General features: G+C 32.9%; 2 protein-coding genes across 2 annotated transcripts; one reads left to right on the top strand and one right to left on the bottom strand.

Moving 5' to 3' along the window:
• Positions 1-3,216: 3,216 nt before the first annotated feature.
• LOC114425317 (leucine-rich repeat receptor-like protein kinase PXC2) lies at positions 3,217-7,530 on the bottom strand. Its single transcript, XM_028392199.1, has 2 exons — positions 5,137-7,530; positions 3,217-4,940 (listed from the first exon to the last, which is right to left on the bottom strand). Exons 1-2 carry the CDS (start codon positions 6,594-6,596, stop codon positions 3,497-3,499), a joined length of 2,904 nt encoding a protein of 967 aa, XP_028248000.1. The 5' UTR covers positions 6,597-7,530; the 3' UTR covers positions 3,217-3,496.
• Positions 7,531-13,997: 6,467 nt separating this feature from the next.
• LOC114425316 (protein FATTY ACID EXPORT 3, chloroplastic-like) lies at positions 13,998-18,373 on the top strand. The gene is made up of 7 exons (XM_028392198.1): positions 13,998-14,395; positions 14,778-15,144; positions 16,274-16,441; positions 17,162-17,208; positions 17,320-17,348; positions 17,794-17,896; positions 18,036-18,373. Exons 1-6 carry the CDS (start codon positions 14,168-14,170, stop codon positions 17,882-17,884), a joined length of 930 nt encoding a protein of 309 aa, XP_028247999.1. The 5' UTR covers positions 13,998-14,167; the 3' UTR covers positions 17,885-17,896; positions 18,036-18,373.
• Positions 18,374-18,534: the final 161 nt, after the last annotated feature.

The raw sequence follows: 18,534 nt of genomic DNA, 5'->3' as shown, positions 1-18,534 counted from the left end.
ACTCTTTTTTGATAAGCAATAAAATCTTCATTCTTGACAATGCAAATATCTTGTATTATGTTTTATACTCTATACCCACTTAAAACAAGTGATTTCATCATTGTTACATACACATTTCTCTTTCAACTTCTATTTTTAAATTTCATGAAATGCAAGAAAAAAGTTACTAATTAATACAATTATATGTTAAAATTTGATTATTTTGGTTCCTCTTTCTTACAGTGCATGCTTTCCAACTTAAAAGGGTATCAAACTTGTCAAATTTCACTGCATAAACTAACAAACATAAATTGAAATAAGATATTTAGAAAAGGTAATAGGCCATGCTTTCAAAATTAATAATTCTTCATGAAAGAAAGTCAGTGATCTACTCTTGAGATTTATTTTCTAATCCATGAAACATTACAGGGCATCATAAATCATTTGAAAGATTACCCTTACGCATATATGATATATGACACATATCACACTCTTAGACTCTTTTTCCCCTCATCTACGCGTGCGCAGGCAAAAGTCATAGACACTCACTAATTATTATGGTACCATACAGTAATCTGCTATGGATTTTGTTTAAATTTTGTTGCACAAGTTCCGCTTCCCGATCATTGAGTCCATGTAGTGTGTGTCATTGTGTCTCCACAAGATGGGAACATGCTACCAAAATTTATTTTATTGGATCCCTTTGATTGCCAAGCTATTTCAAACTTCTTCATCAAACTCATGTTAATTATTGGTTTATTCTATAGCTTAACCGTGGTAACGAGTTTGAGTTTGAGTCTATATTAAATATTCAAGATGAGAGTTTTGCCGCTGATAATAAGTTTATTCTAGTTAAACAAGATTTTTTCCTGTTAATGATTTTTGTCATCTGTACCCAACAAAAAAAATATTAATCATTTCTTTTTTATACCATTTATTGTTACTTTTCTTTCCTAAAAACTTATTAATAATACATAGAAAAACAGTTTTGTATAAATTAAGCAGCATTAAGTGATTTAGACTTTAGACACATTACAACATCCACTTTTATGCATCAAGTATTTTAGACAAAAATAATCTAAACAAAGTCTCACACCAACTGGCAACTGAGTTAGTTAACAATTTTTCGCTTAAAGTAAAGAACACTACATTGTTATCGTACAACAAGTAGGTTAATTGTAGATATCCACCTATATTCAAATATTTTTTTAACTACATATATCTTTTCATATGTCTAAATTATATATGACTATTATGAATGATAAATTTTTTTCAAATATTTGATGTAGTTACATATTTAAAGTTAAAATTCAAAATTACCAAACAATTTGATGTTAGTTAATTTACACCCTGATCGATGTATCCAACAATAGTTATAATAATGATATGCAGAGTCATCTGTATATTCCTTTTGTTTACTGTTTTACATGTAGACATAATCATCTGTGTACGTGGTAGCGTGAACGTAAATCAATAAGCTACTTCAAACATTATATCTGATGATTAAAGTGTGCAATTTTTTTTTTATTCTTCTTTCGATTAGACCGCAATAGAAACAGTTCAGAAGTTGAACATGGCATGATTGCCATGCACTGCACCAAATGTTTCCATTTGAAAAAGCTTCTTAGTTGGTGGTGCTTTTAAGAACACCTTGTGAAGCACTTTGATGATGTCGAACAAGCCCTATTTGATAAGGTTGTGTCTGGCAGTCCTACAACTATTTATTTATTTAAGCAATGACAATATTTCTACTTCACGTCCAAGTTTTAATTATTAAATTTACTAGCACGAACTGGGATAGATGCCATTAGGGTAAGTAAACAATTACTATCTTCAAGTGATTGAGTTCTTCACTGCCCTTGTTGAGAAAACGTTCTGCTAAAGAGAAACAAATATTAGTTTTAAGTTTAAAAGTGTCAAAAAAGCAAGTGAGTGCTTTTTTTCCTTTACTTTTTCTTCGGTGCATTATTTGTGGTTGCGGCTCATGTATTGAGCTAATTATTCTTTGAGGGCTTAGCTATGTTCCCCTTTTCTTTTAGTTTATTCTAAATTCTAAATCTCAAGTTGGGTGTCATACGGAAAGAGTAAAAGCAAAAGCTGGTTGTACAACGTTTTTCAACCAAAAGATAAATGTTGGCAATAAAATTTTTGACATTTTTAAAAAATATATTTTATTATTATTTTGTAAAATCTCGTATTGCATCTAGTAGTAAGAATAATTATATTTTATATTTTATTATTCAATGGGTATGCAATTTAATTTAATAATAAGAGAGTGTTAACTATTAAGTATTAAGACCCGTCATTAATATAAATACTAAAACTCTATATTAATAATATTAAACTAACATTTAATGTATTCATAATAAATATCAATTTTCTATATCAACCAAATTTATCTATTTATATGATAGTAATACCAAGAAAGTCTAACTCAATTGAATAAATAAGATGAAAAAGTTATTATAAATTTTATGATTTTCGATTTATTTAAATAAAAAATACTACACTAGTAATATAATTTTTTTTTCTACGGATACTTTAATTTTAATCAAATGTTACACTAACAAATAACTAATCCAATACCAAAACCAAAGTATTAATAAATGACACTTTTTAGTGATTTTTTTTAATTTAAAACTTATTTTAATATGTCTCCACTGTCTCTGGCCTTTCAACACAAATTTATACAGAATCAGTGTAAAATATAAAGACCAGGTTATATTATTACTACCTATAAGAACAAAAAAGAAAAATTATTCCCATACATTGCAATACTTTTAATTTGATTCAAACACTATTATAAGTACCATAGATTAAGACAAAAATAAAAATAATTCTACGTGTAAAGACTAATTTGAAATTTCTGTTTGTATATGCCAAATTAAATCAAAGACGGATTTGACATACAGATGAAGAATGATTAACTTCTTCCATAGTCTAAACCAAACTTTTGAGTTTATCTCCATTTGTCTATCACGTGTTTTCCATAGTCAAGTCTCTAAAGTGCCAGAGTTTGCCCTCTGAACTCAGGACCGTGTATTTTGTATGAACCATCCTTTCACAGTCATAAAAAGTTCAATGTCATTTAGCAGTGTACCATATTAGGTGGGGTACTTAATTCCACGTACCAACATGAATTACTCACGACTTGTCCCAGCATGAGCAAAGCATAACATAGCACCAAACTTTCTGCAATTCATAAAATGCAATTTATTCTCGGAGGGAAATGTATGGTTAAGAGATATATGATAATTGATATATATATATATATATCCTTGTATCAGCCGTCTAACTGGTGAAGAAAAATCCAGCAATACATTAAGAGATGAACAAAATTTAAGAGACCAAAAAAGAAAAAAATTTCAACATCTTAAAAAACAAACAAAAGTTGGGAAGAAATTGACTGAATAATACTAATATTCTTTGCATGTATAGCTGCTTTTATAACCGGATTGTACTTCACCAGGTACTGCAATATGTGCTGTTTTCTCAAAAGACTGCAACAAACAAAAACTCATTCTAATTCCTCTTGTCCTTCTGAAGGGCATTGGATTAACTCTAATATGTTGACTACCTCAGCCATGTCTGGACGATTTGATGGCACTTGCGATGCACAAATCAACCCCAATTTTATCACAGGAATTGCTTCCTCTGCAGCAAAGTTACCAAGGAGCCTCCCATCAACACATTGCTCCACCTTGCCTTCTTCCAATGCACCCCTCACCATGTCACAAAGAACCACCACATCATCCTCCATGTACTCCACAGGTCTTTTTCCTGTCACGATCTCCAGCACCAGGATCCCAAAACCATACACGTCGCATTTCTTGGTTATCTTGACTGTGCGGCAAGCAAACTCGGGTGCCATGTATCCGAGCGCACTTTGGATTTTGCTGCTCAAAACACAATGGTCTAGCATCGGCAAGAGTTTCACCAAGCCAAAGTCTCCGACCTTCGGCTCGCCAGAACAATCAATCAGCACATTGGTTGATTTGAGATTGTAGTGGATTATGTTCATTTGGTGCAAATGAGCCAACCCTTTTGCCATACCAAGAATAACCTTGAACCTTTGTGGCCATGAGAATACATTTTTGCTGTTATCATCATGTAGAAGTTTATGCAAACTCCCACTGGAAAGGTAATCATAGATAAGGAGCTGCAAGGATGAAGTCCAATAATAACCTTCAAGTGCCACGAGATTCGGGTGCCTCACTTTCCCAAGCTTTTTAATTTCTCTCTCAAACTCTTCTTGGGACTTGATCAAACTGGAGACTGTGAGCTTCTTGATTGCAACAGCACGCCCGTCACGAAGGAAAGTGCGATACACAACTCCAAATCCCCCACGGCCTATTTCACTTTCTTTATTGAGAATATTATGTGCTCCATCAGCAAAGTCTGCATCACCAGAAAACATGACAAGCTTGCCATAGTTTGGATCATTTGCCGGCGAACCACTGTAGTCCTCACCACCAGAAAATGAAAATGGAGCAGCTGTATGTTCCATTGAGGAACGCACATGGATATTTAGGACAGTAACAGCCACAACACCAACGGCAATAAAAGCAGCTGCTCCAATAGCAATAAGAGCAGAGATACTTAGTATGATCTTATGCCGATGGTTCTGCAAGGAAATGCTGGAGTTGGAACCAGAAGAGTTGGGGTTTAGAACAATAGGTTTGGGATGAACAGAAGGACAGGAGTGGTTGACAACGGAACCACACAACAATGGGTTACCGGAGACGGATGAGAAGGAGATGGTGTTGAAGAAGCCTCCCACAGGTAGTTCACCTTCAAGGTGGTTGTAGGATACATTAAATGAGAAAAGATGGGAAAGATTTGTTAACTCCTTGGGTAAACTTCCAGAGAGTTCATTCCATGACAAATCTACATACTGAAGATTGGTGAGGTTTGCAATGGCTGCAGGGATTGAACCAGTAAGCTTGTTGTGAGAAAGAATCCTGTAAAATTCAATTGAAAAGCACAAACAGAAAAACAAATTAGACAAAACATTGTAGGCATTTTTAACTTACTAGAGATATCAATTTTTTAACAGAAGCAAACACAAAAAAAAGGTCTTTTCAATTTGTAACCACAAATCAATCAGATTAAGTAATAAATGTGAGAGATGTGCAACTTTGATATTAGAGAACTTACAAAAATGTTAGAGATGAACACTTGTCAATTTGGGCTGGAATTCTCCCACCAAGGAAGTTCTTTTGCAGTCTTAGCTCACTGAGTGAAGTTGCCCCTTCTATTTCAGAAGGAATGCTTCCATTAAGCTTGTTGTCACTCAGGTCAACAATGTACAAAGACTTGAGGTCTCCTATACCCACAGGAATAGAACCAGAGATATTGTTGGTGGAAAAATTCAAGACTTGGAGGCTACCAAGTCCCCCAATGCCAGATGGAAGCACACCAGAAAATGCATTGGATGACAAATCCAAAACCTCAAGACCATGATAAGATGCAGGTGTGGGCTTCAGTGAAGGATAATTGCCCTTGCTGAAGCCATCCCCAGAAAGAGAGATACTTTGCACACCCATCTTAAAAATCCATGAAGGAACATGGCCTGCCAAGTGATTGTGGCTTATGTCAAGAGCCAAAAGCTTGGTGCAGTTCATCATAGAATCAGGCATGTTTCCTGTCAACCGATTCCTAGACAAATTCAATCTATGCAAAGAGTCAAGATTCCCTAATGACTTTGGAATCCAACCAGAGAATCCATTGGCAGAAAGATCCAACACCTCTAGATTCTTCAATTCTCCAATCCATTCGGGAATGCCTCCTGTGAATGAATTTCCCTGCAGACTAATTGATGTGCATGAAGTGAGTCTTTGCATTGACTGAGGGAGTTCTGAGAGAAAGTTACCACTCAAGTCAAGTGATTTCAGAAGTATGCAGCCTCCAATGTCCCCAGGAAGCCTTCCACTGAACCTGTTCCTCTGAAGACTCAACTCCCTCATATCATACAGATTCTGAATCCCTTCAGGAATCTCTCCCTCAAGAAAGTTATCTGACAGATCAAGCGACTGCAGCCCCCTCAAGAACCACACTCCATTAGGCAATTCCCCATGGAGCTGATTAGAGGAGAAGTTAACACTTGCCAAATTGGAGCATGAGCTCAAGGACTCAGGAATCTTTCCTGTGAGGTTGTTCTTGGCAAATGAAACTGTTCTTAGAGAGCCACATTGTTGGAAAAACCCTTCTGGGATCTCCCCAGAGAGGTTGTTGTCACTCAAGTCCACAACTTGCAAACTCCCAAGGAGAGGAAGATCAGGGTTTATTGACCCAGTGAAGTTGTTCCTTGAAAGTGAGAGAATTTGAAGGGATTGCAACCTCAACAAGCCCCTATCAACATGCCCAGAAAGAGAGAAACCATCAAGGACAAGAGCTGTGACCCTATTTGATGAAGGATCACACTTCACACCTTCCCAGTTGCAAGGGCTGTTATCATCCTCATTCCAAGAAGAGAGTTTCCTTTTGGGGTCATCCAAGCCAGCCTTGAACACAATCAACCCCAACACATCATCATTGAAACCAGTGTCCACAGAAAACACCAACATAACCGGTGCAAGGAGGATCAGAAACAACACACACATGCTGAATTGCATCATATTTATATAGATTGATCTTATGAAGAGAAGTGTTCAAACTTCAACAAAATTCTACCCCTTAACAAGAACAACACTGTTATCATTTGGTTGCATATAGGGTAGAAAAGGTTGGTAGGTCCTAACTAAGCACAACATATGCACCAGCAAACCGAACCAAACCTCACAAACAGAAGGGGAAGTTTCTTCTTAACAGGAGGCACAGTAGCTCAGAAAAGGACATGGAATGGAAACAGAAGTTGCAAGTATCCAAATCTCAGGGAATATAAACAAAAAGGAAGGAGTAGAAACTAGAAAGAAACAAAAGGGGTAAAAGGAGAAAATAAATAAATAAATAAAGGGATTAGAAAAAAGCCATGTGAGGATCAAAAAAGAGAAAAACAAAACTTCGGGAAATTCTCTTTTGGCTTTTCTTTTTTTTCCTGTTCAGAATTTCAAAATCACTCCATCCAAGAACAACACTCACACACAGAAGAATACTGAGGGAGAAGGAATGTGTTTTCAGTGATGAAATTTGATGAGCAGAAAACAAAGGGTGGGAAAAAAATGATTTTTTTGAAGAGGGTATGGAGTAAAATTTGAAAAGAAGGTGAATTTGATATTGATTCCCAGGGAAAACGGCGAAAGGGACGCAAGAGCTATAATAAAGAAGGCCTCGAGGGAAGAGAAGCCATTAATGGAAGAGGGAGAGAGAAAGAGTGAGTGAGAATTGGGTTGAAGAGTGAAGAGTGGAAAGTATGGAGAGAGAAAAGCATAAATAATTAGTGTTTGTGTTGTGAAGTGTGGTTAGTTCTATTCTTAATAAGTCTTCTATGCCTTCTGGGTAGTAGTGTCAGAGAGAGTAAAGTGAAGCATTTAAAGCTTCTAACGTCAAAGACAGAGAAAGAGAGAGTGTTTTAATGTGCCATGTGTGTGCCGCAGAAATTTTATACTGTATAACTTTTATTTATGATATATTGTTGTTGTATTATTGCTTTTTTTATTACTACTATTTAATGTTTATCTGTGTCATTGTAAATTTGTAATAATAGTACAGTATTAAAAATACAACGGAGACAAGGATAACACATAATTTTTTTTTATGTAAAGAATAATGCATAGTTGAGACAATAAATATATTTAAATAATCCATAATATAAAAAATCTCATTGTCGGATAGTCGTTAGTTTAAGATACGCTGGGCATCGTAGGAATGGTCAAACTCAAACAAACCAACATGGCAATATCCAATGTAATCCAGGTGGCCTTTCTGGTAACAAATTTGGCCTTTTGTCTAGTTTAAGATAATTTTATTAAAATATTTATCAATTTGATGCGATTATTATGTCATTTTATTATTCATTCGTTGCTATGTATATTGATATGTTAACCTTTTTAATTTTGTTTCAAAATAGTAACGTTTTAGAAATTTAAGAGTTACTAGTAATTAATATATCTATAAACTACATTCAATGCTACAAAATCACATTAATTTAAAATCATTCTATCAACTCACATTCAAATACAAATTTAAAATTATTTAAACTTAAAACTAATTTTAAACTGAGAATTACATGCGGGAGAATTTCATCGTTTATAATAATTCTATTTAACTCAAATAAAATTGACTCCAATAAAAAATAATATGATTTAAACAAAAAAAATATTAACATAAAACAAAACTTTGAATTTTTATCTAAAATTGCATTAGTTAGTATTTTATTTAACTTAATTTTGAAGAATTTTATTTAATAGCGAGAAAAAACATGTTTTTTTTGGGGATGTTGACACGACAAAAATCTAGAGTGTTTTGCTTAATTATGTAATTGGTTATTCACTTGTCCGCATCCAATCTTTTACTCGAAGTGGTTGAAACGTTAAGCACTTGCATATGTATTTTTTTTTTAATAAAGATGATGAAAGTTTAAAGATATTATTAAAGCACAGTCACAAGAGATATTATTAAAGCACTCCCATATATAATAATTATTAATAAAAATAATGCTTTTGTTTTTAAAAATTTTAATTTTCGTTTTTTGATATTATTTTCTAAGAAAATATTTTTCACTATATATTTTTTTTACTGAAGCCTCAAAAAAGGCATCAAATGTGAGACCTCTCCAAATGTTGGATCAACTCTTTATTTGTTTTGAAGTTAGAAAATTAGTTCTCACACTTTTAAATAAATAAACATGCATTCCAATATAAATATATATAATTTAAATTATTTTAATTTAATAATAATATACCTGATTTCTCATGAAAATGAAAATATCATTATCAAACCACGTTGTACAGCACAATGTCATTTTAACTTGACCATTCATTATTTCAAATATATACAATCATTCAAGTTTATTCTGAAAGCATGTTTATGATTATCGTAATATCAACAATTTTTTTCATTAGTTTAGTCGACAAAGAATTAATTTTTATTCTTTGAGAAAAATGTATTACTCTTGGATTTCCCCACCTATTATTCTTCAGTCATTATATTGTAGTAGTATTATTTGATGCCGAAATCGCATTTTGTTATGATTATTATAGTTTTCATTGATTATATTTTCTTGTCTAACAAAATCCAACCGTGACCATAATTGCAGTTGAATGGTAGTACAAGTATTCATAATTCCATAGAATATAATATTATAATAGAATAGAATAAAAGATGGCCCTCCCTCACTCGCTGATTTGTGCAGTGTAACTCAAAACTTCATCAGAGTTAGATGAAAGCACATTGATGCCTCGTGGGAACAATTTATTGCCCGAGGAGACAAGGATATGTTTGAAACAATAAAAAAGAACCAACCAAATGATGTTTCCACGTCGCTTGCTGCAATGAGCGTCACACCCATTTCTCTACTATTCTTATGTCAAATTGTCATTGACTTTGAAATAGTTGTACAGTTTTTACTAAACTCGAATTCGATTAAACAATCTTAAATTAACATATATATGAACATAACTAAATTTCATTTACAACTTTTTGTATCAAGATAAATTTGTATTGTGATAGATTGGTGAAACGTATTTGTCAATATTTCACCATTTAAGTGGCCATTTACGTCCCAATCACATCACTTTTAGGAAAAATTCAAGCCAAGAAGGTAACGCAAACACTAGAGTCAGCCATCTGCTTTTGGCAATTCTTGTTTTGTAATGTTTGTCTTCAAGCTTCATTGTTCAAACTTCAAACACCCGCCATTAGTTTCTTATTTACAAGTCCAAGTTGTTTTCGCACTTGGTCTTTATGCCTTTGCTTTGATTTGACTTTGTTACTCGATATTGTCTAATAAATTGACTCCTTTTGCTGTTTGCCTTAGAAGGCACGAAAATGTAAGACTAACCAAGAGTTACGTTTTCGTTCAATTAATTTTCTGGTTTTCACACTTTAATTAAGCTTCTTTCCTTTGTATCTGTTCCTGTTGAATGTTGATTACAGATCATCAAATTCACGTTCACATGGTTGTGATTTTAAAAGGGTTATTAGATTTGAATTTTGATTATTTGAAATTGCTGTGTTTTGCTTGTGTCAATGTGGGTGGCGCAAATGGCGCAGGATCCAAGTAACCATATAAAATCCATTCTCTATCCGTAAGAAAATGAAATGAAAAAGAAAGGAAGGAATAGCTTTCAGAGAGTTTGTAGAACCAAACCAAAATGAGCACATGGTTACAAAGCCCATACTCCGTTTTTTTCTTCTTAGGCTGAACTTCTTCTAGTACCCCACTAATTAGTTTTTACAGCCCAAAAGTAACATACAAAGCTCTGGTTGCCATTAGTTGATATAAATTCGGGCTTTGCTACTCCCACCAATATTTTATTTAAGTTCACCCAAACCTTTAAAAGAAATGCTTTTTACTAAAATATCCTTAATGAAAACACATTTTCATTGTATATATCAACAAAATTTATCAAGATACACAAAAGAAACACGTTTGCAATCATATATTGTGAAGTCACACCACATAATAACACAACGGAAACTTATTTTTATTATTTATCTCAATTTTTTTTGTTAAGATACACAATGAAAATACAATTTTTGTTGTGTATCTTGATTGTTTAGATGCATAACGAAAATGGTGAGAAACTTAATATATTTATGAAATGTATGCATGATTTCTATGATACCCGTGTAATACTTGAGCATGAAAGGAATCTCTCGATGATTGCTTATAGTTGTGAGACGGGATGAAATTGAAGCATCATAGATAACCTCTTTCCTCCACACATCTGCAATAAGATCAGGTCTATTATCCCTCTTAAGGATAGTTTGGAGGATTATTTTTTATATGTTTGAGATGGATTAATTCTTTAGTTATTGTAAGATGATCAACAATGGAAGAGCTTGCTCAAGGTTCTTTTGCCACATTATAAGGGATATTAACCAACTTTTTTTCCTTCAATGATTGGTTACCCCTCTCACACCTTTATTAGAGAGACTAACATATACGTGCACAATTTTTTTGGCAAACTTGAGTTAACATGCAGATCTGAATATGACCATTTTAGGTTTCACCTTCCCTTCCTTAGCTCATGTCATTTATAAGGATGTTAGAGGAGTTTCTTTTTTCGTGCTTGGTTGCATTGTAGTTTTTTTTTCCACTATCAATAAAAAAATATATACTGGATGGTATCTGTGATAAAATATTATTAAGTAAACTTTTGACGTCCAATGCATGCGAACTACACAGTTGGTTGGTTTTTCTATTAGGCCATAAGCTTGGATTTGCTTTGTGATTTGGCCATTGGTTCTTTGCTTTTGATGTGAACCAAAAGGTAAAGCGTGTAATAAACAAGCTAGACGGTTACTCGAATCCTATCCCTTTCTTGCACCTGTTGACCATCAGAGTCCTTACACTTGGACCTTTAGAAGCGCAAATAAAGACCATTTTCGTTTGAAGCTCAAGGTAGATATACTTTGGTAAATTAATGACTGCAGCGTAACATGTGCAAATATTGCAGATTTAATACCATTTTAGTGCAACTTGTAGTTATTCGTAATTAAATTAATTTCAACTATATCCCCCGACTTGGATATAGGAACTGTCAACTACCATTACAATTCCATTATCAAAACAACTACCAATTCATAAAGTTAATCACTGTCTCTTTGATTCATACAACTACTTATAGATACTTTTTTTTCTTCTTTTAACTTTGTGATGTTTTTGGGCAAAGAATATACTGGCCCATTTTTATTTGATGGAGTGAAATAGGGACTTTCTGAAGACAGCATATGCTGTATTGGAGGGAAAGAATGGAAAGAAGCAAAAATATTATTATTGGTAAAAGTTAACTATTATCTTTTAAACTGATATATAGGGTGAGTTGGATGATTAAAAAAAAAGTTGTGGATTCAATCCTTTTTTATTAATAAAATTAATATTTTAATAATTAATATTTGTCGATAAAAAAAATTGTATTTCAAACACACAAAAGTAGAAAATTTATATTAGAAAAAAAATATTAATTATATTTAAAATATAAAAATGTTGTATTTTTTATTAATTCAAAATATAAAAAAAATACTGCATCAAAATAAACTTTATGAAAAAGACTTGCTGTCATTTGATTTTTTTTGTTTGATCTTTTATGTTTAAAAGGATTTACTTTGTTCTCTTATGTTTTATTTTATAGAGAGGAAGGAAATAAAGGGATAGGTGAGAAAATAAATTGATAAGAAATATGGTTAATTTAAGAGAAATAGAGACAAATTTTTTTAAAAATAGTAAAGAGAAAAAAAAACAAAAAACAACAACATAATGATTGAGTTGCATGTTGCAACATAATTAATTTTTTATATATTTGGTGTTTCTGACGATTTTTTTGTCTAAATAATAAATATTTTTTTATTAAGTAAGATAGAATTACTACAAGCAAAAAAAAATTCTCTAAATCCTTACCATTGCATATTGAAAATTCAATCCTAAAACCTATAATTAAACTGAAATAATCTAGCACGAGTTGACCACATGTTTCATGATCTTACCTCATAAATATTACGATTTTAAACCCTCATAAATGTTAGTTTTGCATTTATTGGCAGTTTCAAACCCCTTTAAATGTCATCAGCCATGCATTTACCCGGAATTTGCTCCCCAAATGTCATTACGTAGCGCCTTCTTCCTTTCATTTTTGTGCTATTTTGTGAAGAAAAAAAAAATACAAGCGAGACCCACGCTTTGTTCTACACTTGTTTTTTATTTGGCTTAATGAGATAATTTATCCCTTAATTATAATTAAAAGTTTAATTATATTTCTTAATTTAAAATGTTTAAACAAGGTCCTTTAATTATTTCAAAAAGTTCAATTGGATTTCTTCATTTTATTCATTGTTAAAAAATTCAATCAAATCCTTTAATTATTTTTAAATAAGTTTAATCAGATCCATCAATTATTAAAAAGATCAATTAGTTCTCTCAATCATTACAAAATTTTAATCAAAATTTTTATATTTTATTATACAAAATAACCTAATTGTAGTGTTTTAAATAATTAAAGGATTTAGTTAAATTTTTAAATAATTGAAAGATTCACTTAAAGTGTTTTAAATAGTTGAGGGACTAAATTAAACTTTTTAATAATTAAAAAATCAAATTAAATCTTAAAATATAATTAACAGACTAATTAAATAATTAAATATTTTTATTTCTTAGTCTCTTTTCTTCCGCGCTACCAAATAACACACGAATCTCTTCTCTTCACTTTTTTGCACTTGCTACCGAATGAAGCCTCAAAGTTTTTCTATGAATGAAAATGGTTCTTCCATAATTTTTTACTAACATTGTTACTTTATTTGCTGACGTGAAAAACTATCTATTTCACGTAATCAAAATTCATACGTTACATTTCTTATAGATTGTCACGTATCATTAAATTAATTGAATTGGTATAATTTGACAAAAAGTCAATTTGATAAAATGATATAACAAAAGTACTTTTGTTTAACGAGTCTAACAAAAATACTTTAAGAAAGAAAATTAAAAAATTAAACTTAAAACACTAATATAAAACACGAAACAAACATATATTTTAATCTGGCTTAATTGTATTTTTATCTCAAAATTTTTATATTAATTGTATTTTTATCTCAAAATTTTTATATTCATTGAATTTTACTCCAAATTTTTTATTTATCACATTTTACTCTCAACTATTAAGAATTTATAAATTTTATCCGGTCATTTGTTTATTAATAAACATAAAAATTAGAAATAAAATTTGCTAAAAAATAAAAATTAGATACAAAATTTGTCAAAAAAAAAAAAACAAAAAGTTAGAGGTAAAAAAATCAATTATGTTAGAAATAAAATGAACAAGATAAAATCTACAAATTTCTTAAAAAATGTGAAATTAATTTATTAAAATTAAAAGGAGCATTGCTATTCCTTGGACTTGGGGAGATTCGAGGCCCAAGGGAACATAGCATGGTATTTGATGTTATTGATGAATAATAGGTAGTAGGACTTCCAATTCTCGTTCTCGCATTCTTCAATCTCCCCCTTGGCGTCCAATTTCCATTTCCATTCTTCTCTCTACTATAAATTCTCCTTCACCTTCGCTTCTCTCTCGTTCTCAGCTCCTTCACCATGATGAGTTTCTCCTTGGATTCAGTTTCGGTGTTAAACCCTAAACTCTCCCACTCCCATTTCTCTCTCCCATTCAACAGGTTCCCCCATTCCCTCAACTTCCACCCCTTACTCAAACCCCGCGCAGTTAACGCCGCCGTCCCCCCTAACGGCCTCGCCGCCTGCTACCTCACCCTCCACCGACGGAAACCGTTAACCGTCGCTTTCACAGCTTCTCCCCAAGACTCCGTAAGTCCCAAATTAATTATAGTGTGTTAGTAAGTATTAGCGTCATGGTGAGAAATAATCAATTATTTTTAAACAACAAATAGTTACTTCTATTTTTTCTCCGTATCACCATGATTTTGTGGGATAAAATTTATTCTTTTTATTTTTTATTTTCGAAGCACATTATTAGTTAGTTAATTACTTATAAGTGTGTGTTTGGATAGGTGTTGTAACCATGCTGAACGAGAAAATTACACATTCCAATGTACAAATGGAAAAATTATGTGAGTGGTGGATTTTGAGTTTAACTCGGGTTCAGTTGGATACAACTGTAATCCAAACACACCCTTAGTTAGAATGGAAATGTTTATGAATTGTTGATTTGGATTGTGGAACTGTGCAGGAACACGGAGAGATTGAAGTGGAGAAGGAGCGTGACGTCCACGCGGGCTCTGAAGAATCTCAGGAAGCATGGAAGCAGGCTCTGGACACGTTCAGGGAACAGGCGGAGAAGTTTCAGGGCGTTTCTCAGGAGGCTTATGAGGTGTACTCTAAGAAGACTGCAGAGCAGTTGAAGGTGCTGGCAGATAAGACGAAGAATGAGTTGAGTGTGGCAGCGAAGGAAATCACTGACGAAGGGAAAGAGTATTTGTCCGCAGTGGCGGATAGTTCACCAGAGGTGAAGGAGATTGTGGAAACGTTTACCTCGCCACCTGAGGATATCCAGAAATTGTCTGGAGTGAGGGACTTCTATGTTGGTGTACCTTATGGTATGAAACTATGAATAACTATGTGTTTTGTGTGGTTGAATTTTATATGGGATTTGGTGAATGTTACACCTCTTTTAGAGAGTTTATTTCTTATGATGATGCAGAAAGTATGTTAAGAGGCATTTGAATGTATGATGATGCATGATTCCTTGATATAGATGTTGTTTGTTGGAAAGGTACCTTAATTGCAGTCATCCTTGGCCCTGCCTTAATTACAGCTATCAAAGTTGGTTGCCAATGCCTTGAAATGGGCTACTTACGAAGGGATTGACCAGCAAGGCTGAGTGAAATGTCGTATTGTGCAGCTGTTGAGACATTGGCTCATAGGGGTTGAGATCTCACATGAGGCTCAAATAATGCTTGTAAAGCTGGACAGTCCTCACTGTATAAGCTGGTTTTGTGGGATTGAGTTGGGCCCTAAACCCAAATTGTAAGATTGTTGTTGTAGCTGGACTTGTGCAACGAAGGAAAAGTACTATAGTTAGCATATGTTCAAGGAAGATTGGTATTAATGAAGATAGTATATGTTTAACTAGAATCGAGTAAATGAGATAGTATATATTATGGAAAATCCTGTTTAGTACAAACACTTTTTATGTGGAAAAAGATGAATGGTAGTTTTCAAGCTGTTACTATATAAACTGCTTTTTATCCTTTGACCAGTGAATGGTCAAGGAAGATCCTCATTTCATAATTTCCATTTTGTCAAATTTTATAACAAGGACTTTGTACCAAATATCACTGTTCATGTATTATAGATGACTTGGTCATGTTCACTTGTTAGGAGGAATGAAAACCAATGAGGATTAGAATTGATAGCTGATAAGGATTATTAGCCTTTGATAGGAGTTATATATATGCTGATAATGAGATTGGTATTAATGAGCATTATCCTCTGTTAAAGGTATAGACATATAGTCCATATAGGGACTGATTTTGTTGGAATCTTTTTAGATGTTGGAATGGTGTAAAGGGGCAGGCTTATGGGCCTCAATATCAGTTCCCTATAGACGTCATCCCATTATACAATGATATGACTTCTATTATGTTGACTGGGAATATTTTATTGTCCTGTTTCTCCTCCCATGTACCTGGTTTAATATTCTTGTCATATTTCTATTCTTTGCAGGTTTGTTGCTTTCTCTTGGTGGTTTCCTTTCCTTTATGGTAACAGGCAACACTGCAGCGATAAGGTTTGGGATGATTTTAGGTGGTGCCCTCCTGGCTTTAAGCATTTTAAGTCTGAAATCATACAAAAAAGGACGCACCTCTCCTCTCGCTTTGAAGGGCCAAGCTGGTAAGATCATATGCTTTTTATATAACAGAAGATACTACATCTAAAGGAATTGCAAAAATAAATGTTTTTGGATTTGCTTTCTATCTGTGATTTTTTTTTTTTTTTGGGTGAGATCCTTGGTATTTAAAAGTTACATACCTTAAATCCCAACCAATTCAAGTTAACCTGCGCTGGGCGGACCCATCTAAGGGGGCAAAACTCTCCCAATGCCTACTTTTTTCCATCCACAAAACTTAAATACGAGACTATTTGTTTTGATTAGTTTTTGTTCACAATATTTAAATACTAAATAAATTGTAGCCAAATATATTATAATTAAAAAAGAAACAAAGCATTCTTTACACTTTTTCAAATGATGACATTATGTTTCCAATCCATCTTTAATATTTAACACAACATCAAGTCATCAACTTTACCACCGACCACATGGATTAACCGATACAGGTTTGTTCCAACTTTTTTTTTTTTGAACGGCGGTTTTCAACTTAATCAATAGTTTTGAGTACGAGCATACATGTAGCTATGTGAAATACTCAGAGAGTAGAAAATATTTGTTACTCATACTGATCCTATCCAATTGAAGTAGGATTGTCTCCCGTAGAAAATATTTGTGGTCTCATACTAAAAACAAAAACATACAACATCAACATCAAAATCTGTTGTCTATTTGCTTATTTCTCTATCTTGAAGCTTATTTTGAATTACTTCTTGGACTTGCAGCTATAGCAAGTATATTGTTTCTGCGGGAGATAAGCTCAATAGGCAAAGTAAGGCTTTATATTGAATATTTATCAAAATTAATTTAACTTCCATCGCAATAAAATTAATATTAATTTCAAACATTTGATATTTTCTCATTCTTGTTTTCTTTTTCCCAGGGATCATCTTATTTCACTGCCTTGATCAGGTTCTTGAAACTTCAATATTATTTAACTTGTATTACACTAGTGTTTTTTGTTTTCCCACTGTAGCTCTTACTGATAATCTTAGTAACTCGCTGCTATTTCATGTTTAGCACAAACTTAGACAGGGTTGGATTAAAACCAGATTTTATTAATGCTATGGACGGGGAGGTCTTGCATGACATTGAGTTTGATCCGACAAATGATTGTTAAATTGTAAATTTGGAATGTTGAAATATTGCAATTCTTCCAGAAGCTTTTAAACTATAGTGGTTCTTGCGTAAGACCCAAATGGAAAACTCTAGCATGAGGTTTCAATTAAACTGTGAAAATATAGGTTGGAAATGGATATCATTTGGCCCATTCCCAATCTTTGGTTCAATTGTTTGATCTTTCGTATTAATTAATACTAGTATTTTGTTATGTAACGACTTTGTTTCACATCTGCAGTGGTGCAGTGGTGGCATTCTATATCTTTAGAATAGTACTGGAACGTAATCAACAGAAGGCCTCAAACTTGGAAACTGAACCAGGAAACTAGTTCTATGATGAGGTTAGCCTTTTAAATTCATAGACACTATATTTTAAACCAAAAACCTTCAGGCGAATAAATAAGAGAGATGCTGTCGTTTTAACATGTGCACTTTTCAACACTAGTGTCAACGTAAATGTAATTTATTTCTGTTTGCCAGTGTAAAAAATTGAAGATCTGCATGAAGATAAGGTAAAATATTGAAGATCGAGTTGAAGATAGTCAGTAAATTTTGGTGATCATTTTTTTTCACGGGCTGGGTCATCAAGACTAAAGACTCACTGCTGAGGGTTATGGTTTCAGACCTTGAAAAATGGAGCTTGGAGAATCTGGAAATAATTTCACTTGTAGTTTCATGTTTAGTTGTTTTTTTTATTTGTGTGGAAAATTACTAATATCATATTATGAGTAACCTCTCTGAGAGTAACCTTAACCGGTTACAGATTCTAATGTACTAGAAAAATTTAGATATGGTGTTCAGAGCTTTGTCTTCAACTAGCAGCACCTTATAAAAATATTAAAATAAGCACCTGCTGCCTGCATTTTTAATCCCACAAGTGAGGGAGAAATTTTAACACTTAAATAGTTACGTAAGCCTGGGATTGTGAACTAATAAGATTAGATCTCTATTTTATTAATGTTTCTTCCGTACCAAACTT

This window comes from Glycine soja, chromosome 9, assembly GCF_004193775.1.
Source record: "Glycine soja cultivar W05 chromosome 9, ASM419377v2, whole genome shotgun sequence".
NCBI lineage: Eukaryota > Viridiplantae > Streptophyta > Magnoliopsida > Fabales > Fabaceae > Glycine > Glycine soja.
This window is presented reverse-complemented; position numbering and strand designations above follow the sequence as displayed.